This window comes from Curcuma longa, chromosome 21 (assembly GCF_044706935.1).
Source record: "Curcuma longa cultivar G26 ecotype Majalengka, Jawa Barat chromosome 21, ITB_CL_G26_1.1, whole genome shotgun sequence".
NCBI classification, from domain to species: Eukaryota; Viridiplantae; Streptophyta; class Magnoliopsida; order Zingiberales; family Zingiberaceae; genus Curcuma; species Curcuma longa.
In genome coordinates, this window is record NC_133881.1 from 8,208,423 (window position 1) to 8,235,696 (window position 27,274).

General features: G+C 33.9%; 1 protein-coding gene across 1 annotated transcript in view; it reads left to right on the forward strand.

Moving 5' to 3' along the window:
* Nucleotides 1-6,205: 6,205 nt before the first annotated feature.
* LOC141815415 (protein PIR) overlaps nucleotides 6,206-27,274 on the forward strand; it is a 112,717-nt gene continuing 91,648 nt past the window's right edge. The window contains exons 1-5 of the mRNA XM_074703366.1: nucleotides 6,206-6,319; nucleotides 6,973-7,045; nucleotides 12,582-12,646; nucleotides 21,003-21,080; nucleotides 23,196-23,315. Of these exons, the coding sequence (XP_074559467.1) occupies nucleotides 6,266-6,319; nucleotides 6,973-7,045; nucleotides 12,582-12,646; nucleotides 21,003-21,080; nucleotides 23,196-23,315 (390 nt within the window). The 5' untranslated portion in view covers nucleotides 6,206-6,265. The remainder of the gene's footprint in view (nucleotides 6,320-6,972; nucleotides 7,046-12,581; nucleotides 12,647-21,002; nucleotides 21,081-23,195; nucleotides 23,316-27,274) is intronic.

Below are 27,274 nucleotides of genomic sequence, written 5' to 3' on the forward strand. Positions count from 1 at the left end.
TGTAACGACCCGGCCCAGCCCATTTGGCGGTCCATTCGGCGGCCCATTTGGCGACCCCTGGTGGTCGTCGACCGTCGACCGTCGGCCCGTCGACCGTGTCGTTACTCATCTGGACTTCCCACCCCTGGAAGTGGGTTTTTGCCTTCCCCAGGATTCGAACTCTAGACCTCCAGGCTAAGTACTAAAGTTTATGAATCCTGGTACCAAGAACACTTGGTTACCAGGATTCATAAACTTTAGTACTTAGCCTGGAGGTCTAGAGTTCGAATCCTGGGGAAGGCAAAAACTCGCTTCCAGGGGTGGGAAGTCCAGATGAGTAACGACACGGTCGACGGGCCGACGGTCGACGGTCGACGACCACCAGGGTCGCCAAATGGGCCGCCGAATGGACCGCCAAATGGGCTGGGCCGGGTCGTTACAATAAAAAAAGATGAGTAACGACACGGTCGACGGGCCGACGGTCGACGGTCGACGACCACCAGGGTCGCTAAAGTACCAGAGTTCCTTGAATCTGGTAACCAAGTGCAGGGTTCGGAAGCAGCACGCCCCCGTGCACACGGCCGTGCCTGGAAGGCACGGCCTTGTGTTGGCTTCGGGCACAAGGGAAGGCACGGCCGTGCCTTTGGGGCACGGCCTGAAGCTGTGAAGTCTCGGGTCTGGGGCACGGCCGTGCCTCTTAGGCACGGCACAGACTAGTCCTCCTTCTGTTTGATGGCACGGCCGTGCCTGGGAGGCACGACCACACACTGGCTGGAGCTGAATGGCTGGACACGGTCGTGCTTCTGAGGCACGGCCTGCTGCTTGGACTCTTCTGTTCTTGCACACGGCCGTGCCTGTGAGGCACGGCCTTCAGCAGAGGCTGGCTCCAAGGTGAAGACACGGCCGTGCTTTGGAGGCACGACCATGAACTGGCTTGATTCTGTTTTGAAGCACGGGTGTGCTTTTGAGGCACGGCCTCTGGCTGCTGCTGAGGGGATTTTGGCACACGCCCGTGCCCATTGAAACACGGCCAGAAGTTGAATAGACATGGCCGTGCCTATGAGGCACGGCCCTGTCTTGCCTGATCTTCAATAATACTCCATTTTGCCCGTTTTCGCTCCAATTTCCACCCTGAAACATGTAAAAGCACGAGCAGATCTCCGAACTAGGAAATGTAGAATATATGCCTAAATGCATGAATAAGGGATGCAACATACATAAGAATAAAGCAATAAGCTCAGAAAGATGTGCAAATAAAGCATGAAAACAGGTATACATCCTACGCACATCAATATTGTAAATTTATTGAGAAGAAGGTCATGTTTGCTCACTTTAGTATCTGACGTCCCTTCATGAAGCTTTATGAGTTTGTCCTATAAGCCTTTTGCGCTTATGAATGAACCAATCCGATTAAGCTCTTCCTTGATTAAGCCACACTAGAGCGTCTGGGTTGCCTTGGTGTCAGCCTCTATCTTTCATTTCGTGGCTGAGTCCCATTTTTCACATGACTATAGGATGCCATCATTGTCTATAAGAATTGTGAATCCTGTCTGGATTACAATCCACATCTCCACCCGTGTTTTGAGGTGGTATTCCATTCTACCCTTCCAGTAGATGAAGTCTTCTTTAGAGAACAATGATGGTTTGGCGATGTTATAGCCTTCCTAATGGGCCATTTATCTTTCACACACAATAAAAATAAAAAATATACCAAAACTTGGTTTTGGATTAGTAGTGCGAGAAAAATAATAAAATGAAAAATTAAAAGAAAAAGAATAAAAATTAAAAAATGCTCAATTAGTGGTTGCACTAAAATCGAGCACCCCTCGCTCTGATACTAATTGTAGAATTGAATAGGAATGCTAGAGGGCGTGAATATTAATGTTTCGTGTTTTCACTCTTTTACGAAAAACTTACGTAAAACACAAATTACACAATATCAGAACGTGCAGTGGAAAATAATAAAAGTGAACACAATTATTTTTTTACTTGGTTCCAGCCACAGACTGTTACTCTAAAGTCGCGATCAGTGATCGTTTCCAATAGACAATTCACTATAATAACTCTCCTTTTATGAGAAGGAGTTAATCACTTTTATTAATGAGTTGGGATCGGTAAACGTATACCATCCTAAGAAATTAAATACAAAAAGCGATAAAATTTATCGACTAAAAGTAATAATAATTTATAGTAGTCAGTGCAGCTCTTCGATGTTACTTACGACGACGTTCTGGATCGAAGATTTGCACACAGAAGGTATAGGAAATCCTATGCGATAAACGACAAATCGTAGCGAAAAAAGGATCCCTTGAGCCATCCATGCGAAAGAAAACTTATACAAGTTGTTGCGTGTAAAATTCCTATATAATAGGGTATACATTTGTCCAAAGTTTGTCGTGTCCTTTACTACTTATCCCACTCATCCAAAGTTTCTCGAATCTCTTGCACGTTCAAGTGTCTGTGCCTCTATGCGTATCCACACGAACACTCACTTTTTGGAGAAACCTTTGGTTGTGCTAGCAACCCTCTTTGTATGTCTCGACCAAGAAAAAGAGAAAGGAAGAAGATGAACATCCAACATGACTTTTGGGGAAAAATTTTTTTTATACCCAAGCCATGAATATCAAAGATTTTTAGGCTTTTGGTATTCTCTCATCAATGAATGATTAATCCTTTTAATAATGCATGATGAATTTAACTTCATCTTTTTCAATGCACGATTAATCTATATTAATCATGCATGATGAATCAAATTCATCAACTTGGTTTAATTTGAGTCTAACTCAAATTCAACTAACTTGAGTTTAACTCAAGTTTTGTCCATCTAATGAGCTTAATTGTTTCTTTAGTCAAATTAAAATGAACCTATCTCTAAAATAGAATATTATTTATGTATGACCCAATAGGTTCTCCTAACGTTGACAATATCTCTAAAACACATTTTAGAAACATAAGCAATGAGTGTCATATAGTAATGCATTATTGCTATCTAAGTGACAAGAATGTCGAGATTCGACATAACCTTCGTGACTATGATAATGTATGACCATGTTCTTCAATCCTTGATATCTAGACTGATCAATGAGACATAGATTGTATCATCCTCTTATTAATCTTTATGTTTCTTGATTCCTAAGTAGACTCACTAGCCAATGAGCTTAATATCTCATATCGACTCTTTTGAGTATGACCATGTATTTCATGGTCTTACTCTATCAAGAGGCCTCAAGATATCACTTCCGTTGTATGAAAGAGATAGATCTCATTTACATCACTCACATCCCTCCGCATAATTTATTACATACCCAGTGATTTCTTTTATAGTCCACCCTGTTACGGGTAACGTTTGACGATACCAAAGTACATAACTCCTTATGTAGGGAACCGTAGTGACTTCAGATCTAAGGACTATTCATCCCAATAGTTACATGAGAAAGTTTATGACATTCATATAACAATCTATGAAACTTTCTCATGACAGGTCAATTTAGTATATATTCTCTAATGTATACCATGTGTCAATTCGATATCCCATATCCATGACTTGTAATATCAAGTTATCTAGTTGACTTACATGCTAGTCTCAATGCATTAATATCACCCCTGAATATTAATGTTTGACTAGGAATGATTAAAAGTCGTCTTCTCTACATCATCTCACTATCGATTCAAACAATCGATATGATGTAGATTAGAACTAGCTACCCAGAACATTATTATACTTAGTTATTTGGCATAAATATAAAGTAAGTATAATAACCAAAACCCTTGCCTTTATTAATAGTATAATATGATATAAAAGTCGCTAGTCAATAATCACATAATTGATTCTAGGGCTATTATTAACAGAAGGTTATCGTAGAAGCATATTCAGTTGATGCTAGGGTTCCCCCGCTGCTTATAAGGCTTAATCCGGGTGTCTGAAAGTTCTTTCGGGCGTCTCCACATCATCCCATCGATCCACTTTCGACGCTGACTCGGTATATTCCGGGCGCCTGTATCCCTTCTAGACGTCTGTATATTGAGTGGAGGTTGCTAGATTAACTTTGACTCTACGACACCTTATCCAAATTCAGACGCTTAGAATCTCTCCGAGGCTTGGAGCCTAAGACGTCCCGGATCACTAGGACTCTGCCACCTCATCTACCTTGCTGGCCCATTCGACTGACGTCCAGTTGTTTGGATCCAAATAAAAACACTCGAAACATAAAGTTCTAATCCCTCCTTTCTTGTATTATAAGTTAGTTCAAAATTTAAAATACAACATGAAGGATAACAGTTTTGCAAACTGTTTAGTCTTGACTTCAGATTTCCAGTGAAATCTTAGGTCAGACCGACGCCTACTATTCTCCTTACCGGGAACACATCCTCATCCACTCCACTCAGGAAAATTTACCTTTTGCCAACCAGATCCTCCAGACTTATTTAACTTTTGCTTAGATTTGATCCTCTACCCCCAGGTCTTCCACTACTAGACTCTGATTCTCCAAATCTGCTTAGACTTCCCGCCTGGTGCTTTAATCTGCCAAGACTTTCTGCCTAGTTTTCTTGATCAGAACTTCCTTGCCCAGTCCTCCAAATCAGGTCTTCCATCTAATCCTCCAGATCATGACTTCCTTTGCCTAGCTGCAACTAGGACTTCCTTTGCTTAGCAGTAACTAGGACTTCCCTGTGCTACTTGCACACTCAATTAAGTTCATTAGATTACTTTACAAATTTAATTTGAATCCTTTGCTATTATCAAAACTTAGGTTCGATCATCTGGTGTTCCTTGCACTAACTCTATTGTAGCAGCTACGATTAACTGCTGCAACATGTAGTAGCTACTCTATAATTGCTATAATGTGTAACAAGTAAGATAATACTATTGTAGTATTGTACAACTGCTAAGTAGCCACTATAATTATGTAGCAGCTACTTAAGTAGCTGTTATAACTGTTTTAAAGTGATTTTGATTAATTTAAAATAATTTTGATGAAGTTTAAATAATTTTAATTAAATTAATAAAACTATTTTGATATAATAGTGTTCATAGTTTATGGTTTAGGATTTTAGATGTAAGCTGCTACAATTATGTAGTAGCTAGTTAGGTAATTATTACAACTATTTTAAATTGATTTTAACCAATTTAAAAGTGATTTTAATGAAATTTAAATAATTTAAATTAAATTGATAAAAAATATTTTAATATAATAGTTTTTTATGTATAATAATTTTGATTAAAATTAAATAGTCAATTTTTTACATCAATAACTGCTATATGTTGTTATAATTACTAAATAAAAACGCTGAAATAAAGAATATTTTTGATACAAAAGATTTAATGGGACATCCTTTTTAATTTTTTTATAAAAAAGGACACACTTTTGGTGATTTATATAATTTAAAATGTTCATTTAATTTTTTTTCCCTTATAATAATTTATTAGACAAAAATTTAATATTTAACTCAATAATAATTTAAAAAATCACGGGCTAACTTCTCTATTTTGGCACATAATTATATTTTATATTTTAACTAAAATATATTTCTAATTTGTAAAATTCACATAGGTATTTTAAGTTTATATTTTTAGATTTTTTCTTAACACCCAATTACTTTTTTTTTCCTTTTCAGCTTTTTCCCTTCGTTTGATTTAATTAATCGAATTGTCTTTGTTGTTCAGGCATTGACCAAATTGATCGACGATTTAATCATCGATGACAATTATATAAGTCTTAGACTCAATTAATTCTAAAGATTAATTTTTTTTCAGCTATATAATTTATTCATCGAATAAATCGATGAAGCATGAACAATTCCTCGTTTTACTATCAATGTCTTAAATTTTTTCTCACACAGAAGAAAAATATCATATAATATATCATAATTAGCATTCACATCGTGAATATTAATCCATTGTTTATCATATGAGGCATCGGTGGCATTTACTGTGCAATAGTTCAGTAGCTGTGATGAAATTTAGCAGGATAATAATGATATTTGAAAATATTTTGTGATCTAATAATATCTCAGAAATTGGAGATTTCTCATCAAACTGTGCAGAAATTCGGCAAATTGACAGGAGAGAGAGAGAGAGGGGCAACATAGGACAGCAAAATAATCCTTTTCCTTGAAGTCTACTACTTTCTTTCCGATAGTCTACGTCACGGCGCACTTTCTTATTAAAAATTTCTTAAATAAAGACCTGGGAGCACGCCCATCGCACCACTATCAGCTGCGAAAACCCGATCTCCTGATCATAGTTCCCACAGGGAAGGGAAGAGGTCGGAGGAGGAAGAGATCTATGGCGATTCCAGTCGAAGAAGCCATTGCAGCTCTCTCAACCTTCTCCTTGGAGGTATTTCGAGATCCCAGCTTCGTTCCTTATCTACTTCATTGCTTACAAAATGCTCATCTCCTTTTCGGTGTCCTTTCTATTTCTTTTCCATTTTTATCCTGGGGATCCTTCACATTTTTGTTAATGTTTCGTTGTAGGTTTTTTTTGGGTTTCCCTTCGTCGTCTTCTTCTGTTCTCTCCACCATGTAACAGATTAGGGGACAAATAATCTAAAAATTCTTCTTTTTAATTTTTTTTCGGATTTCCCCTCATGTTTCTCTTTTTAGTTTTCACCTTAGCCTTGTGTATAGCTCAACACAATTTGGTGACGATAGTCCTCCTGAACTTCATCACACCACCACTCTTTCTCACTTGGAGGGTCTCTGTAAGATGCACAGAGTTCACTACTTGATAGACGGTTCTCAATTAGACTCCCGTTTTAATGTTCAGAGAATTACAACGACAGTAAAGGAAATATGTCGCGGCAGTTGGCTATTTTTGGCCTAGGCAAAATTAGTCTCCAGTGCTTCTAGCTTGAATAATTTATAATTATTCAAGTAACGCTAGTTTTTCAATTTTGCAACATTTGAATTCTTAAGTGCACAAATTTTCAGTACATGCTGCTTTCAGATTAGAACTTAGAAATTGTACTAATGAAATAGTGATTCTCACAGGATGAGCAGCCTGAAGTACAAGGACTAGCTATTCTTATATCTACTGAAAGATGCGCCACTAATAGTCCTATTGGTACAAAAATCTTTTTTTTTTAACATTTTATCTATAGAAGTGAAATATTATCCATCATATTATCTGACAACTGAACATATATAAGGCCTGTGTATTCTATTGTAATTTCCAATGGCTTTAGGATTGTTTACCCACTACTTGTGTGATTTTGTAAGTATTTGAAAGTGCATATGTCCTGGTGATTTGATACTTGAAGTTAAATCTTGGATAACATATTATTGTATTTAGAAATAGGAAAGCAACATATGGATTTACAAGTTGAGTGTTAAGTAATTTATCTAAGGCCATTAGACTAGGTGATGTCATGACTAAGTTATTTATTTCTATTTTATCAAACTGCTCCTCAAGTTGGATCATCAATATCTGCAATGTTACTCTGTTTCCTACCAACATATATCAGGTTGTTGAAAGAGACTTGGTAAAATGTCAACAACTTATTCGTTAGAAAAGGTATATTAGCAGTGAGCATGGGTCTGGGTTAGATTTAAAAAGAAACTCAACCTGACTTGGCTAGGTTCAGGCATAATAAAATCGCTGAACTCAGACCCAAACTTGAATTTAAGGAAAAAACTCAAAATTATTTTTTTTGGGTTTGGTTACCTTTGCAAGTTGTTTCGGATTATTTCAGGTTTTAGTCTTTTCTAGGTTTCAGCATGATAATTACAATCGTATCTCTTAGATAATTTTTTGGATATTTGAATGTTAAATCAGCTGCTAAATCACACTCTAGGAATGAGGTGAACACAGTTGCTTCCTTTTTGGTATGATGTGATCTTCAATGTTTTGGGAGGTATAGGATCACCATTATTTGATTGCCTATTTTTTTAATCTCTGATGCAAACTCATAAGTTTGTCAAAACGTACCTTACATTACCATTTATAGAAATATTGGATACTGGACTACTCTATCAGGACTAGCAAGTCTTTTAAAACTAAACAAGTCACTACATCTATCACTGAGACTAGTAAGTTGAGGGTGAGACTTTCCTGCATCTTCATCAGCATGGGCCATTGTTATTCAAATAGTTGAACAAATATTGTCAAATCAGAGCCATTATATGAATAGAAAGATGATGATCCATTCAGGGCCTAAGCTGTATGGATGTTTACTAGTGATTGAAGCAACAGAAACTCCACCCATCCTACATGCTGCGCTGTCACCAAGAATCAACAAGTAGGAAGAACTACAAAGTAGCAAGACCACCAGGAATGAGTTCGTTCTCAGCCTCTGGGAATGTGGTGCTACTGTGTTAGGCGTTAGGGAGTTGAATATACATGGTGAATTGGGCACTAGGAGTTGAAATTACTACTCGAGTCCGGTCTCTTACGAGCACGGTGCCTGGTGTCAAGGAGTCATGAGTAGGGAGAGTCGAGAGTGACTCCATCAACTGAGATAACAAGTCAGGGTCTTATTCTTTGGGAGCATGGTGTCGGAAAGGACTGTAAGGAGATTCGGAAATTGAATAGATATGATTAAACGAATAAGTGAATCAAAAACAAGGTGAAAAATCATGAGCTGAATATTTATGAGTAATGCATGTAGTAATTAGATATTTAGATTTAGGATTAATTAACTAAGAAAATGGGGTTATGACATATGAATTAATTATTTATGACTGTAATATAACTTTATAGTCTATAGGTTAATTAAGAGGTTTGGGTTGGGGTTTTGAAAACTCAACCTTGACCTAAATCACAACTTATTATATGCCTGAAACTGACATGGAATTTGAAAAGTCCAAATTTTTGAGTTCGTTCAATTCAACTTTCTAGATAAGGTCAGGTATATTAAAGGTTTTTTGCCCCCACTTTTAAGGTATATGGTATGCTAATCTTCTTGGACATAATGACATCATGAATCAAGTGTTGGTAATCTCAATGTGTTTGGTGTGTTAATAAAGTGGCTTAATTGACATCATCTAACATGAATGAGATATTGTCTTATGTTCATCGTGCTACAAAACTTTGTTTTTATATATATTTTTTATATGTACAAAATAGTAAACCTATCAATAATAATAAAAATACCAATGTGCATTGAATCCATAAAATCCATAACACAAAATGACACAATATTGCACATTGAATAACCAACCAGATAAAAATATTTAAACTCATAAATAAATTGTAACAAATATATGAGAATGTTGAATTTTCTCACGAACAAAATGACAGAAGAAGCCAAGAGGATCTACCTTACTGCTGTGACCTGATAGAGATGAAGCACAGGGAAAAAAACGGCAGGATCGTCGAGAAATATCTAAAACCAGAGGAACCCGACATCGGCTCGGGAAGAAACTTGAAGAAGTAGAGCGCCAGAAGCAAACGTGGATGCTGCACGACAAAAACAGAGAGAAAACGGGTGGTCGGCTGTGTTCGCGGGCAGCAATGCTACGCTCGGCGGATGCTGCGAATCAGGGACGTCGAGGGGAGGCGCGTGACGAGGGAGGAAGAAGACGCGGCATAAAATCACGATTTTGGCTTCTAGGGTTTTTCCTTCCTGTTCGTCATCGCGGCCAGCCTCTCCTCCATCCTACTGGCGACGTTTGAGCGGATGAAAAACAGCGGATGACGCCGCGCGGAAGAAGAATAGAGTCGTGCCCTTCGGGAAGGAGATGGTTGCCATGCTCGTGAAGGAGAGGGAAGCTCAGCTAGGGTTTTCCACCGCACTCCGACAACAAGCTGCGGGTGCATTTGCCTACTTGAGAACACAATTCTCAATTGACCGGGAAGGGAAGGAACGCAGCGTCGGGGAGCTTTCCCTTTCTTTGACGGTTGGAGCAGGCGCGCTCAGAAAACGCAATCAGAATCGACGGCCAACTCGCAATCAACAAGGGCAGACCAAACGAACCCTAATTATGGCTCTGATACCATGTTATTTAAAATAACATTACTCTTCCATGATACTGCACATTGAATAACCAACCAGATAAAAATATTCAAACTCATAAATAAATTGTAACAAATATATGAGAACAAATGTGCATTGAATCCATAAAATCCATAACACAAAATGACACAATACTGCACATTGAATAACCAACCAGATAAAAATATTCAAACTCATAAATAAATTGTAACAAATATATGAGAACAAATGCTACATAATATGATGTAATTATACATATACAAAATTTGAATAACAATACATGAAAAAAAATAAAGTAGAAAAATAACTAAAATTGTCATAAGTTAAACGCATAAATTTGAGCAACTTTGGTAACTTCATTCAGTCCTCTGGTTTTGTATCTCCCTCCCTCCACATTTGAAGAGTAAAGGTGGGGGTAAGTACATGTAACCATACACTTATTGAATAATGGTAAAAGAAAGACTGTGTATGATATAATATGTTTACATGAAAGAATCAATTGATACCTCAGATTAGCAAATAAATGCATACTCATTATTTGTCTTCAATTACTCTCTTTTTAACTATTGCGTCGAAACGAAAAAACAAATTTTTTGCAACTCGTAATCATAGTTCGCTTTTTTACATTATCTTGTTGCCTTTGTATTCTTTACCTCCAATACCATATATATCATCTCATATTGTGCTCTCGATTGCATAATATGCGTGCTGAAGATGACTGATATTGTACTCAAGCATGTGAGCCCACTAATATATTTGCATAAGGTGGTTGTTGTCATGACTTAGAAGCTTGCATGATTCATATTTATTCTCCTTATACTCATTCTCCACTTAAATTTCTCAGGGCTAACTCTTCATGTTGTTTAGTTTCTCCTCGCTTTTTTTTTTTTTTGTAGAATTTTAATAAAGTTATTTTCTTAACTCATTATTTAGAGGATTGCCCTAGGCGATCTGATGATTTGAAAGGTTTCTTGTTTAGACTATGTTACTGTCATTTGTTACTGTAGTATCTCATTTTCAATTAGAGCCATTATGGTATCAATATAGGTCCTCATGTGAGGTATCAATATAGGTCCTCATGGGGTATCATATAAGAGTATGAAACTACTCAAAACTAATCCTAGGAAGGAGTAGTTGGTTAGTCTTTGAAACTACCTAAAACTAATTTTCAGAAGGAGAACTTGGTTAGACTTTAAACATTTAGACTTAATGACTCAATTACCTCAATAGATGATAAAAGAGCGTTGCATTACCTCTTTTGGGACTATGAGATGCTGGAAATGACAAGGGTGCTAGACTCAACAAAAAATCCTAACATGCACAATGCAACAAGGTAAAAAGGATATTGTATCTTGTGTGATTTCTATACTAGTCACCGTTTGAAAAGTCATCACTAGATTATGATACATAGCAACATGTGGAAAGCACATTGCTCGCTAATACACGTAGTTAAAAAACTTGTGCGAGGTGTTCATCATTGTTCTCCTGTCCAGCCTTGTAGTAAGGAAGAAGTCATTGAGGGTGTGAGGGGTTGATGGGAAGGGGCGCCTAGGGTGGAAGGTGCGTCAGTGACTTGTTGTAGGGGAAAAACATCAAAGAGAGGAGGTGAAGGGGTTGACACACCTTGGAAAGGGGGTGACACACTTTGTAAATGCAGGGAGGTGGGCAGTTAGGGTTATAAAAAGAGTGGGGTTTCTCCTTTCTTATATAGAGATAACCCAAGATTTACAATTGAACCAAACTTATATTTAAATCTAGGTTCTCCTTTCTTATATAGAGATAACCCAAGATTTACAATTGAACCAAACCTATATTTAAATTTGCATTCATCTTGGTTAAGTCAAAGACATTCTAATCAAGTTTGTTTTAAACATGATTTTAACCATGTCTGTTTTACAATCAAATTATCCTTTACTCAGAATTTGATCTTTACTCATCTCAAAGGGGCTTCTTAATTGAATTACATAAGGAAAAACTCAATCAATATAAATAAATAGTCTCAATTAACTCAATTTATTTATTTATCATAGAAAAGAAAATAAATTTGGCAGCTATAACAAGGTTATTGGGGATAGGTGGCGATGACTTATTTTTTTCGAGGGGATGGAGTGGTTTGGGAAATTCAACTTACTTTAGTGGATGATGCGGTCATAGAGAGGTAGTGAAATGGTTGAATCTTGAGAGAAGAGCAAAGAAGAGAAGAAGCATGGTGCGATTAGGCAAGGGTTTAATTTTCATTTTATTGTTTTAATTTTTATTTAAACTCGCCGATGCCGGTCCCAAGCCTGGATGAAAAAGGGTAAGGGTTGCGTTAGGTTGTCAGCTAACATTGAATTTAAGCAAATGTCCAATGAATGAATTGTTGTTTAAATTTTTGTTTAAGTGGATATGCAAGTATCGGGTTGGGATTGAGCATTCATTTAATTCTATCAATTTAGATCTTTGCAAGCAACTTCTCTACTTACATGTTTTTAATTTTATAGTGGTTAAAATGTCACAATGGCATTATCAAGATTAAAATTTTGAGCAACCTTAAGATGTAATTTTGATCATAGATCTTCTTTAGGATATGGAGGGGCATCAAATGCTATGCCTATGCCTTATTATTGTTTATGCTTCCTATTTTCTTTAGTCACTTAGATATGAACTCCTATTTATATAATGTAGAATTTGGCGATGTTGCTGCGTACCGTCTCTCTCTTGCAGAAGATACGAAGGCGGTTAACCAATTGGTATGATATCTTTATTGTTACTGAAGTGCATAAGATGATTATTTTCTTCATAGCTATTACCATTACTGTTTTGTTTGTCGACATTTTTTTTCTTTTACCCTTGTTACTGAATTGAACTTATTATGGCCAGTTCCTTTTTTTTTCCCCTAGACTAGTTCATCATTTTATGTCTATGCTTGGCTTCCTTGAAATTAATACCCTGCTAAATACTCTTGATTTATATGACATCTATACTTTTCATGAGTATTGTATTTTCATGAAGAAATTAAGAATAAAAGAGACACATTTTTAAAGTTAATATGGGCAAAGTCAATGCCCAGATTCTCACTAATATCATGTGATCCCCTAGATATGTATTGGCAAGTTAACTATCTCATGCCTATAGTTTCTAGAAGTCACATGATCTTTGGATAGGCATTCATGGTGCAAACCATCACATGCCCAGTAATATCCTTAAAAGTCATGATCTTCGGCCAGCTAATGCAAACAAGGAAAAAGAATCAATTTAATTTTCAAATTGTTATATTGATTTGATTGGCAAATGCTTTATTTTGAGTATCATGTACCTTAGTATCTTTTAATTTGTAAGGGGTTCAATGTGTATCTTTTAATTTAGTTAGAGTTCAATTGAGTTATAATCTTTCTTAATTTTGACATGTATTTCCTAGTTTGTTTAAGTTGATTTTTTATAATAGTAGTATTGTTTCAATGGATTGATTATTGTTCAAGTAATAAAAAATTCCACCTTGTCAATGTTAAATAGATCTCTATTCTCTTTTAGATAGTTATCTTATTCACCATTAGCTTCATCCCAATTCTCTAATATGAAAATAGATGTGTACTTGATAATGCTCAGGGGCTAGTATATTAGTAACCAAGTCAACGACACTCCCATGGATCATATAGGGATTGGGATTTACTGTCTAATTTTAGGAAGTACTTGAGGTTAGTTGGGAAATTGAATGAGTAGACAATTGGTAGAGCTGACATCTCATTTGGTACGAGTGTAATTGGTCATTCCTTAGGCTTTATGCCATGATCTTTAAGAGATAACTCTTTATGGTACATCAATAACGCCTCTCATATTGTAACTATGTCTATTTTCGGATTATAGGTTACATGGATGCAAATTTGTTAGGTTTTCCTATAGGTGATCCATAATAGTCCATTGTCTTCTTCTAGGGATATCATTATAATCTAGGATAGTGCAAAGGCAAAATACAAGGCTATAATGCTATATGTGAATTTATCTAGTTTAAACTATTGAAAATTCAACTTGAGTAATTCTTCCATTGAGTAAATGATATTATATTCTTATAGTTAGGTTTATATTGAAATTACTTTAAATCCAACATTTGTTCAAAGTGTAAAACATATAAAAATTGTTTGTCACTTGTACAATCCAAGGATATTATCAATTCATTTATTAGGTTAATGAGCAATTATTAAATTTGTTGACAAATCATTGAAATATTCAAGAATGAAATTTATTTGTAATATTGTAATTTTTTCAATCAACTTAAGTGGAAACATTGAAGATGTAGTTGTAAATATTATGGTTGGAAATATCCCGTTTTATGTGCTGTGGGTTGGCACGAATGAAACATTTCATTCTGTTTGTTAATTGACATATGTTGAGATAAGACAAGAGTTTTCTTCCATGATGTGTATGCATCTTATGAACCTCATTTGCGAGCGAGAGAATTAGAACAATTTCTCCTCTTTGATGACTTAAACAACTCCGCTCAACTTGTGAACATCTTCATGCAAGTGAAGGGGCTTCTTCCAACTCTATAAGGGGTTTCTTTAACTAGTGAACAATTTCATAACGGCTAAATTCTTGAATAGCTTCTGTTAATTGAGGAAGAAGCCACACTATAGCTTTGCTAGGTATGTAGAGCTTCCTCTTCTTGTTTTTTTCCTTTTCTTCTTCTTCTTCATGTCCTTTCTCCTTTCATACTAATTCACCATTGGTACCATGTGTCAACACTTTCACACCATTTGTAAATATTTTGACATGTTACTAAAATGATCTTGTTTCTTTCGAATTGAATCTTTAAATTTAAATTTTGGTCAATATATAGGGATTTCTAAGTAGATAGACAATTGCATATGTAGGGTCAAGGTTCAAAATTTTGAGTCGTTTCAAAGTTTCGGTCTTTGACGGGAATGATATTATTTCAGTATTGTGTTGATGTTTTGATGCATTATGTTGGTAATAGATGAGTTAAAGAAGGAATGAGACATTATCTGTATTGAACATGGTTTTAAATCTTATACCATGTAGGGCGAAGCTGTTGAAATATATTATTCTGATAAATTATCAAAACTCGATACCAATTAGCACATTCAATGTCTCCTTCCTTTGCTTCATTTTCTTCATTCTTTACCTCCAATCTCCAATCTCCAATCAACACTATCCATTGGAGCGTTAGTATGATATTGGAACAATATCTTTCCGTTAAAGATCGAAACTATGACACAGTTTGAGATTTTGAATCTTAGTGCTGAGTGATATCGAGTTTTGATGATTTATCAGAATGATATATTTTAATAGTTTCGCTCAGCACAATATGAGATCCTAATATTTTCCCCACCTAAAAATCATCATTTGATCATCTAAATCTTCTATATCGGAAAGAATACAAGCATTTACATTTTATATTTCTTAATTATCTAAATTTTTGTATAAGTTGTCACCTAATCCAATCATAACATTTATTAAAGATGAAAGTTCTGCACTAGTTGTCACGCCTCAAGGCTATAATTCTTACTTACCTGAGGGCCCCCTACTTGGTGATGGTGTGATAAAAAAAAATCAAGAGCCAACCAATCATGTAGTAACTCAAAGTAATTAAGAAATTTAAGAAACTTTTTATAAATATTTTTTTCTACAAGTACAATGACAAACTGTACAGATAAAAATATTATATGAACAAAACAACAATATAACAAAACAAAAATCAAGACTTATCAGGTTGAGATCTCTAAGCAATTCTATGATTAAGTTGAAATTGATTATGGTATCAAAAAGATGCATTTGCCTATAAAATTGGAGGCTAAATAAAAAGAGACAATAAATACAAATTTGTTAAGTGGGTAATTAGAAAAGATGTGTCATGTGTATATATGAATTTAATCTTATTTAAGCGGTCAAGAAATCAAGCAAGTTTAAATTTTATATACAAAAACAATAACAAATTATATATATAACAACAATTAAGCCTTTATCCCACTAAGTGGTGTCGATTATATAAATCCTTTTATACTATTGGATTTGATCCAATACTATATCCTTATCTATATTTAAATGAATTTTATCCTATTTAATCGTAGCTAATTAACCCTTCTTTGATCTTTCTCTTCTTTGATTATTATGCATTTATCGTAGTCTCACATCACTGTGCCTCTTGGAGCTTTTCTTTAATAGGTGCGATCCTAACTTTTTTTAATGTTTTCATTTTTTATCTCGTCCATCTTTGTTTATCCGCACAATCACTTTATCACTTTCATCTCTGCGACTCTCATCTTATATTCGTGTGCTTGATTCATAGCCTAAAATTCAGCTCTATAAAACATAGCAGTTCTAGCCGTGGTTTTGTAAAACTTTCCTTTAAGCTTTAGATGTATCTTATGATCACAAAGAACAATTGAAACTCTCCTTCATTTCAACCATCCTACTTGTATTCTATATAAAACATCTTCATCAATGCCTCTATCCTTTTGTAAAAAATGATTTTAAATACTTAAGGTTTCAATTAGAGGTAATTTGTCATTTCCTATTTACTAAACTTAATTTTATATATTCTATCTTTACATAGCTTAAATCTTTTACTAGTAATATTTCTCATTACGATTCGAGTGTGACATTTATTCCTTCATGTGTTTTATTGACCAAAATAATATCATTTGCAAATAAAATGTATCATAGTATGTTTAGTGATTTCATCCATGATTAGTGTAAAATAATCTAGACTTAGAGCAGATCCCTTTATTACCCTATCTTTATATAGGAGACACTTTTATTAATCCATTTAGAGTCTTTACTTTTGTTATTACATCCTTATATATATGCTTAATTATTTCAATATACGCTATGCTAACACCTTTCTTTTTTAGAATTCTCAATATAATTTTCCTCGAAACTCTCTTATAAGTTTTTACTTAGTCAACAAATACCAGGTGTAACTCTTTCTTGTTTTTTTTTTCACGAGAAGATGTATAACTTCTATTGTCGAACTTTTAGGCCTGTTTCAAAATTGTTTTCTGATCACATCGGTCTCATTAATTTTTTTCTTTTCAAAGTTTCATGGTATAACTCATTAATTTAATACCCCTATAATTGATACAATTTTGTACGCCTTTTTTTATTTATATGGAGGGATTAGAATATTTACCCTCTAGTAATTAGACATTTTTTTAAATATCAGATTGAATAACTTCGTAAGCTATTTAATACCCTACTTCCTTAAGTACTTTCATACATTTATTGGAATATTTTCTGGCTAAACTCTTTTTTCATTTTGCATTCCATTTAAAGCGTATTCTACTTCTAAAATTTGAATTCTCTGATAATAATTTAAAAATTTATATTTCTTTAACCTATTAAAATTTTTGAAGTTAATTTGGTCATCTAAACCTTCATTTAAAAGTTGATGAAAATACCTCTTCTACCACATTTTTATTTCCTCATCCTTCATTAGTACTCTATTGGATTCATTTTTAATGCATCATATTTGGATAAGATCTCTTATTTTTTTTTCTCTTTTGCTATTCTATAGATATATCTCTCTCCCCTTCTTTTGTATCAAGCTGTTGATACAAGTGTTGAAAAGATTCATTTATGATTTTTTCATAGCTATTGCATACTTTTTAAAGTATTTTTCATTCTTACAAGTGTGCAGTGACGTCACTTTCTCTTGTAGTTCCTTATTCTACTATCAAGATTTTTTATTTGATGGTAGCCTTCTTGACTCATTGAGGATGCTCTTGGCTACTATTTTCACATTTTATGCTATCTTATCCTATGTCGTATTTGAATTGCCATATATTTCTCTTAATACTTATATTCCCATCCTCTCCTTAAAAATACTTTGTTTCTTATCCCTTTAACTTTCACTACTTGATTCTAAGCGCTATGCATGTTTTTCTTTTATTGATATTATACTTGAGGTACGTATCTAACACTACTAACTAATGTTGGGTGGTTAAGTTTTCTCCACGTTATCTTGCAATCTTTATAAATGTTTCTATCCCCTATTCTTGACTATAATAAAGTGAATATGAGACTTTGTTCTCACTTTTAAACGTAATTAGGTGTTTTTCTCTTTTCTTGAAGAATGTATTAACTATTATAAGTTCATATGTTATCGCAAAATTCAATATGACTTTTCCATCTTCATTTTTTATTTCAAAACCATAGCTTATGCACCCTATCATATTTCTCATTTCTTACTCTACGTGCCAATTTAGATCTTTTCTTATTAAAATCATCTTATTTGTTGGAATTTTTTATACTATCTCATCTAGGTCTTTTAAACCTATATTTGATGTCTTCACTTAATCTTATTTGAGGTGCATATATGGTTATTACATTATTAGCTTCTTTTGCTACCACTATCTTAAGAGATATAATCTTACTTCCATTTCCAATTACTTTTACTATTTTGTCCTTTAACGAACTATCTACGATAATTCATACTTTTTTGTTTTACTCTTTCATGTATATCTTAATTTAAAACTTAAGTTTTGTATCATTATATCTTCTACTCATTTTTGTCTTCTCTTCTACTCATCTTGTTTTTTATAAATACAAAATATTAATTCTTTTCTTAATCATCTTATCTGCTACCTCTATTGCTTTGCTATTAAGTGTTGTTATGTTTCATATTTCAAATAAAAGACAATCAATATACTTATTGCGGTTTACAATAATGTAGTGCTTTTGTAATTACTTATTGCGGGCAACCCTTAGCTACTACATCCTCTTGTAGTTAGTCAGAGTAGTACTCTATGTCCAAAGTTTTCACTTTTAGTATTTCTTTACTTCGTTTCACATTTTTATTATTTAGTCTTGATTGATTTTACCATAATTATTCTATTATGGGTTTACATTTTACCGATTAGTCTGAATGACTAATCTAAATCAACCTTTTAGCATAAATTATATTAATTTAATATATGTCATCATAAGGTCTGTAGATAAGAGTTATACAATATAAAAGTACAAGTATTTACATCTGGGTCATCAAATAGCATGGAAGGTCCCACATGAAACTCTTATTTGAATATGAAAAAAATATCAATTATTTATCCCTACCGATTTAATTATTTTAAAACCCATTTCACTATTTTTACATATTATTTTAATCCTCCTTTTCGAAAGTAGTTATACAAACATATATAATCTAATTTTATTTATTTATTCATATACAAGGAAATATATATGAAAGTTAAAGATGGATTTTATCCACTTTCATGCACAACAAAAAACTTCGAGCATGTGTAATCAACGTGCTACACTCAAATCCTTATTTACCATACAATTTGAAGATAACTTAAAACTCAAAATAAATATCCAATAATGATAATAATATGAAAACATAAAATTTACTAAAATTTAAAGTGGTTTGATCAAAGCTTAATTTTGCTACCTTGATGTATTCCTAATTTCTACACAATACCTATCACTATAGAAGAATAATTCTATTTCCTATTTTATTTAGATACACCAAATTAAAACGGAATGTAATACATAAAATAATTTATTTACTTTTTGTTTAATCGGTAAAACAAGGTAGATGCTTCATCAATATAGACCGCTCTAGCCAATCGAACGCACACAACAAATCGTAATTAGTCCAAATTAATCAATTATTTCTCCAATATCAATCATACAAATTTATCACTAATTTTTACCTTTAACTAGCTGCCGTGGGATGATAATCTTGTTGAACGGAGACTCAAAAATGAGGAAAGTCAAGTAGCCAGCTTGGCTTTTCCTCTTGGTTTTGGTGGTGAACAGCAAGGAGGCAAAAAGGAGTGGTGGCGGCTCTTGCCTTTGGTTCCGGCTTGAGCGACGGTGGAGGTGGTTGCAACTGTGGCAGCGGCACTGAGCGATCGAAGAGAGGAGTTGCTGTTGGTTGGAAGAGAAGAGTAGGGCTGCTGGCCTGTTGCTGGAAAAATGAAAACAAAAAGAACTGTTGCTGTTGGCCAGAAGAAGAAGAAGAAACTGCTGATCTTGGCTGGAAGGAAAGGAACAAACCTGCTGCTGGGAAGATGCCGGACTTGATGTTGGCTGGAGGAAGAAGAAGGCTGCCAGCAGCTGGAAGAAGGCAGCAAAGATGCTGCTGCTGGTTAGGGGAAAAACAACAGAAGAAGAATAACTGCTACTTGGAAGATGCTGGAAAACAGCAAGGATGGAAGGAGAAAGGGGTGCTTGCTGCTAGAAGAAGAGGAAAAAAGAAGGAAGGGCAGCTGCTGCAGAACCTTGGTCTGGTTTGGTGCTGGAAGAAGAGGAAGGGAAGGAATAAGGAGGAGATAGGAGGAAGAGATTAAGGAGGAGATAGGAGGAAGAGATGGGGGGTTGACACTTGGACAAGGAGGAGGAGGTGGTGGGTTTCGGTGAGGTTCAGGTGGGAGAAAACATGAGGGGAGAAAACGAGAGGAGAGAGAAATCCTAATTCTTCGAAAATTCCCTATCTGACGGGTTTAATTTGAATCCAATTGACTTCAACTCAAAGCTCAAATTCCATTTTTAACGGTTTGGTTTAAGTTATTTATTTGGTTCAAAATTTTAGAAAAATAAGATTTTTATACTCGAAAAATTGGTGGTATTTAATGCTACCAATAGTTGAAGACTTATTTAAGTAAAATCATTTCATGTAGCTTTGCTTATTTAAGAATATGAGCATTGATCAACCTTTCCTAAAATCCTAATCTTTTTGGATTATGCCATCATATCAAACTTAGTACAGAAAATATGTCTTCTAGGAATCTTGATAATTTGACTATATTTTGATTTTACTTTTAAAATTTTAGCTCTCAGAAAATTGGCTATGCACAAGCCTTACATTGTAAAATTTGCAATGAATTTAAAGTTCTTATAGTAGCTACAATTGTAGGACTTTGTCCATGACATACAATATTTGGAATTTTTCTCTAAAAGTTGATAACAATGTTTGCTATTTTGTCATGCTATCATTTAGCATCTTCTAACTAGTCTTGCAGATTGGTACTATACCTTATGATTTTTCCTTCTATCTGATGTTAATGTACATTTTTGGGTCTTTTCTCATGTGAATTAGGATTTGTGATGCCCTTTTATTCAAGTATGCAATCTTGGATAATTTTGCAGAATACCTTGATCCATGAAGGGAGGGAGATGACATCTTTGCTTTATACATACCGTAGCTGTGTTAAAGCTCTTCCTCAGGTTTGAGCTCGTATAAGATTCTCTTCTGCTGTTTGCTTTGATTACCAGTTTTCCTTGGATGGGTTAATAGCTATGCTATTCTTTGCAAATGGCAATTTTCAAGAATGAAACTTGATGTTTTTAACCAAATTAGCCACATTTCTAAATCTGTAATTATGAGTTGAAACCTGTTTCCCATTGAATATTCCTGACTTCTAGTATACTGAGGCTAGGTTTGCTTTTCCAGAGCACATTTGAGGGCCAAAGTATTTAAGGGAGTTAATTAAGGTGTTTGGTGAACCCATATTCAAAGTAACTCAAAGCAGTATTTTCCATTGTAACTAGGAGAGTGCTTCTGAAAGCTGCTTGCTCAAGCAGTTTTTAGATTCTTCAACAAATCAATAAAAATAGATAAATAATTAAAATATTTAAATGTTGATATTGTTAAAAATATTAATTTAAATTCACCATGTATTGTAACATAATATATATTTTAAAATTAATGTTTAGACCATATTTTATCAGATACAAAAAATTAGATTAATATTTATATGTTAGTAATATGGTAATTGATGTTAGAAGAATTCGAGTAGAAATTATTTGACCTTTTTAAAAATTAAAATCTTCATCATTTGATATTTAATAGCATAAGAGTAAATTATTGAAATAATAATTTAAATAATTAAATACTATCATTACAATTAATTTAGTCATCATGATAGATTAAGATAATAAAGGAATACAAATATATTAAAAAATAATTAATCTATTGAATAAACAACATATGTTAAAAATCTTAAAATTTATATTGAAAATGAATATTTTTAACAAATGATCTTGCTAAAAATATGACGGATAAGTAAATAGTACTGACCAACAACTTAGAATTTTAATACAATACAATGAATATGATGATTAAATAATAAATCAATCACAAAGATATTTATATTTGAATCTAGTTATAACACACATATTATATTATATGTCAATAATAAAAAGAAAAAAAATCATGAGATGCCAATATATCATTTATGTTAAGTTTTGATTGTTATGCTTGAATTAATAAGTGCTTTCCTGACATACGGATTCCAAATACTATAGTTTGTAAAATTGCTTTATAAAGAAATTTTGATATTTTGATTACCAACCACTGAGAACACTAAATCACTTCCCACAATGTACTTTAGCACAAAGCTTAATCTTCAAATGCATTTTTGAAATGCAAATGCAATACAAACCCCACCCAAAACTAGCTCAAAATAAGTGTTTGTATAAATATGAGAATAAATAATTACACACCACGGAAGTGTCTGTTTGTGATCTCAAGGATCAAGTCTACCGATGTAATGGTCTACAAGTTTGATGTAAAATACATCTGCTAGTTATAAAACTAGGATATTTGGAAATACTTTGGTAGTATAGTTATATCTAACTAGCTAGTTTAAGAAAACAAGGTATATATCAGTATTGGGTGATTATGAAATCATGTACAAAAAGATCATGTAGTGTAGTCCATAATGATCAAATATATGAGTAATGAGATAAAGTGATGTGATCATACGTGAACTATTATTTGGTCTGGTGCTGATAGATAATTAGTTGTGAAATGGAGATGTTATGGACATGTTTGAAGACACATGTTATAGCTAGACTGAATAAATAAAGAGCATGTTTGAATGCACAAATCTTATGATTAAACAAATTGAACAAATACAAAACAATGGTTTGGACTTCTATTTTTTTCTTTCAAGACAATAAAGAGGGATTGAAAGAAATCAAAGGAAGTTGAAAAGGATACAAGTTTTGACAAAACTCGATTGCAGGAAAAAGATTTTGCTAGTCAACATAAAAAATGGGATTTAACAATGCAAATTGTTCTATTTTCACTTTATGCTGATCTTGATATTTGATATGCTGAATTATGAGATTAGATTTTACTTGAAATTCTCTGATTTGCCATCACATAATCAATTATATATACAAATATGACATCAGTTTTCTGTTTGGAATTTTTGATACTTTTCCCGCTTGTTTAAAATGGGACATCTCCTGTCTCATCTATAACCCATACTGAATTTTTGTGTTTCAGTATCAACATTAGTATTTTTCCCAAAGTAAAAAGTGTGGTCTGTGCAGCTGCCTGACTCTATGAAGCACAATCAAGCGGATTTATATCTCGAGACTTATCAGGTTCTTGACTTGGAGATGAGCCGCCTTCGTGAAATTCAGAGATGGCAAGCATCTGCTGCTACCAAAGTATTTCCTCTCTATTTTCATGCTCATCACATACGTCTTCTTTTCCAGAGTAAACCATTTTAATTATCTAAGTGTGCAATTCATCAGTCTTCAAGTTCAGCTTGCCTATCTCGATAACAGTAATGTCTTTGTAGTCACCTGCATGTCCTTATCATGCTTGTGTGGAAGCTCAGTGCAACAGGTGATGCAGCTCCAGGCTGTGGAAGAAAGAGATGAAAATGAAGCAGTTGTCTTCCACAATGAAATTTATTGAGAGAAAATATTATTGATTCAAAGATAAATTTCAAGAGGGAGTGGAGGCCTTTTTAAAGGCTCAAATCTATCTGAAATTGAAAAATAAAATCAAACGGATAAGAAATATCCACTTATCTAAAATTACTCAACAACTTAGACAATGAAGTGTTGATGATTTGAAAATATAAAATCTTACCAAACTAGAAAAATTATCCAAATATGTAAGAATTCTTTCTCCTAATTTGGAGGCTACTAAATACCTCTAAAAAATTTAAAATGATATTTTATTCCAAGATTGTATCGTTCTCCCCTACCAAGATGAACTTGATTCTAGGTGAGTTGTGGGCATCCTTTATTAGATATTTCTTTTTAATGTGTAAGGAATAATAATAGCGTCTTCTAAGTCTTGTCCTTCATGTATCATAAAGTATTTATCATCTTGTTCTTTGAATGTGCCTTTCATCTTGTTCTTTGAATGTGCCTTCCGATGTGTAAGAAATGATTCAAAGATAAATTATAATGGGGACTTGAGGGCTTTTTTTAAGGTTCCTACCCAACTAAATTTGAAAAATAAATTTAAATAAATTGGTAAGAAACAACCACTTACCTAGTTGGATTCAACAATTTATGACTAAACTTGAAAAATACATTTAAACAAATTGGTAAGAAACACCCACTTAGCTAAAAGGATTCAACAACTTATGAAATAAGTTGATTATGATTTGGAAATATGAAATCCTACCAAACTAGAAAAATATCTAAAAATTTTTTATCGTAATTTGGAAAACTACCAAATAACTCCAAACAAAATTAAAAATGATATTTTATTCCAAATTTGCATCACTTGGTGTTGTATGAACATTATTAAATGTGAAGTATATATTACAAAAATTAATTCAATTGTGGTAAATACTCTATTAGTCTATCATCACATGTAGTAAAATATATTGTTAGATAGTGTTATCCACCATAGTAAGGATTAATGACAAAATAGAAGAGGATAATATTGCTTTTTGCAGAAGGTAGGGGTGATTGAAACCATTATTGAGGGCATTGGAAGGGAGGTTGTCACGTCCTGGGGTAGTAATTCCCACTCACTAGGAGGTACCTCACTCTGCGACATTATAATAAAAGAGAATTAAGAGAAATATAAACAAGATAACTAACAAATTCAACATATTTTATTTATTTATTTAGATATTATTTTCTACGAATACAATGAAAACTGTACTGATAAAATAGTAGATGAAACCAAAAACGAAAATACTACAAAACAAAAATCAAACTAGAAATCAGGTCAAGATCTATAAGTAATTCTAAGATGTGCATGAATTTAACAAATTTATTTATTTTCTATTCTAAACTAGATAACCCAACCTAAATAGAAATCTAATAAAATAAAATTCCTAGCAACTTTCCTTCGGCTGATGAGACAACGGGGGCGTTCCGATGATGTGAAACGCTTGAACCAATCAGACTTATACAATGAATCATAATCAGCCCAAATTAATTAACTATTTCTTGATATTAACAAATAATTATTTACTAATCCTTACCTTGAATTGGTTGTCTTACGAACAACATCATAGAATAAGGCTACTGAAAGGTTCAGAAAATGAGGAAGCCAAATAGCCGGCTGTGGCTTTTCCTCTACTCCGGCAATGAACAGCGGCGGCGAGGGATAGCAGTGCACTTACTGTGCTATGATGAACAGCAGCAACAACATTTGCTGCTGTTGACTGGAAGAAGAGGCAGGCTGCTGGGAAGAAGAAGAGCTACTGCTATTGGCTGGAAGAAGAAGAGGCTGCTGGTTTCTGGAAAAACAGAGGAAAGAGAGGAGAAGAATTACTGATGCTAGAAGAGGACAGTGGCTAAATCTGGTGGTTCTGGAATACTGGCCTTGTTGCTGGAAAAACAGAAAGTAGGGTTGCCAGTTTGTTGCTGGAAAATGGCCGGCTGTTGCTGTTGGCTGGAATTTCTGGAAAAGAGGAAGAGGAAGAGGAAGAGAAGAGGAAGGTTGCAGCTCTAGATGGTGGTTGGAAGAGCAGCTGAGAAGATGCTATGACGCTGGTTTCTTGCTGAAAAGAAAAACAGGAAGCTGGAAAACAGGGAGAAGCTTGCTATTTCTGGGTTGCCAGAGAAGTGGAAGAAGAAGCTGCAGTTTGGGTGCTGGAAGAAGAGGAAATGGGGAGGAAGAAGGAGAAAGAGGATGAGGTGTTGGGAAGGAAGGCCAGCACGTGGTCAAGAAGGGGAAGGAGGTGGCAGGCATGGTGGTGGAAAGAAAACAAGGAAGAAAAGAGAAAAAGAGGAGAGAGAGGAGGATTTCTCAAAAATTCCTTAATTCATTTTAAACATATTGAACCGGTTTAACCAATTTAAATGTTTTGGTCATAAATTGGCCAAAACAACTTCAAATCGACCTCAGTTTGAACCCATGTAATCCTAATCTCTGCGACTATCTAATGGTTTTTATCCAAACCGGATCCAACTTCAACTTGACATCCAAATTTCATTTTTTTTTACAATGACTCAGTTTGATTTATTTTTCTACTTCCCATATTTTTTTTGTTGAAAACTTAAAAATTAATATTTTACTTGGTCATTTATTATTATTATTTTTAGAATTGTTTTTATAAAAAATGATATTTAACAGAATTTGTGCAAAGCCCTTCTTTTGGCCAAAGGATAAATGAACAGGTAGCATGGAGAATGATAGAGTGAGGACAAAAAAAAATTCAAACTCGAGAAAAAGCTATTGTTAAAAAGGAACTTGCATGCATGTGAGAAGATGGTTAAAAATTAAAACAAACAAGGTTGGTTTGAACTTGTTCACACATTGAGGGCATTGCACAAAATGGTCTAGACATGGTAATGTTATGAACCAACCAGTCCCACTAATTAAAATCATGGATTAGGGGTACTACTTAAAATCATGGATTAGGGTGCCAACCTGTGCCGCTTGAAATGGGAGGCATGAATTGAAATCTCAAGCCTATTCGGATGAAACAGATGAAACATTTCATTCCTCTAGCGGATCGGCATCGGCACAAGCACGCTTCAGGTGTTGACGAGCCGTAATGCGTTCGGACAAGTCGTGTGGGTCCCACGATGCGTTGGATGTGATTAAAAAGCAAGCATAGATTAAAGCAAGCATAGATTAAAAAGCAAAAAAATAATGATAAAATGCAATTATTTAAGAAAAGAATAAGTTGAACATAGCAACCATTATGAAATAAGAATGCTAGGCAACTTTAATTAGTGTACATCCTCTTATAATTATTTGTGACTTGAAAGCTTGTTATTTCTTTTTTTTTACTACTGCAATTATATTATGATACGATCCCTAAATAGACTTATTCAAATAAGAAATATTATCCTTTTGAATATGCTAGTAGATTTGTTAGTAATTTAAATAAGGTCATTAGATTTATTAATATTTATCCTTTGAATAGGTTTGATTTATCAATAATTTTTATATTGAATTGGTATTATTGTAGGATTATATATAGAATCATTATGTAATCTTTTGGACAAGTAATGAAGTGATTTCATTAAGTAATCAATTTACTTTGGTTATTAGAGGTCGATCTCCTCGAAGTGATCATCTCGTCCCCTTTCTTCCATCCTTTTCTTTATTTCCCTATGAGATAGGACGCGAGTTCCTATCAACTTGGTATCAGAGCAAGGTTAATTTCATATTATGACAAATTGAAGATCCTATGAAG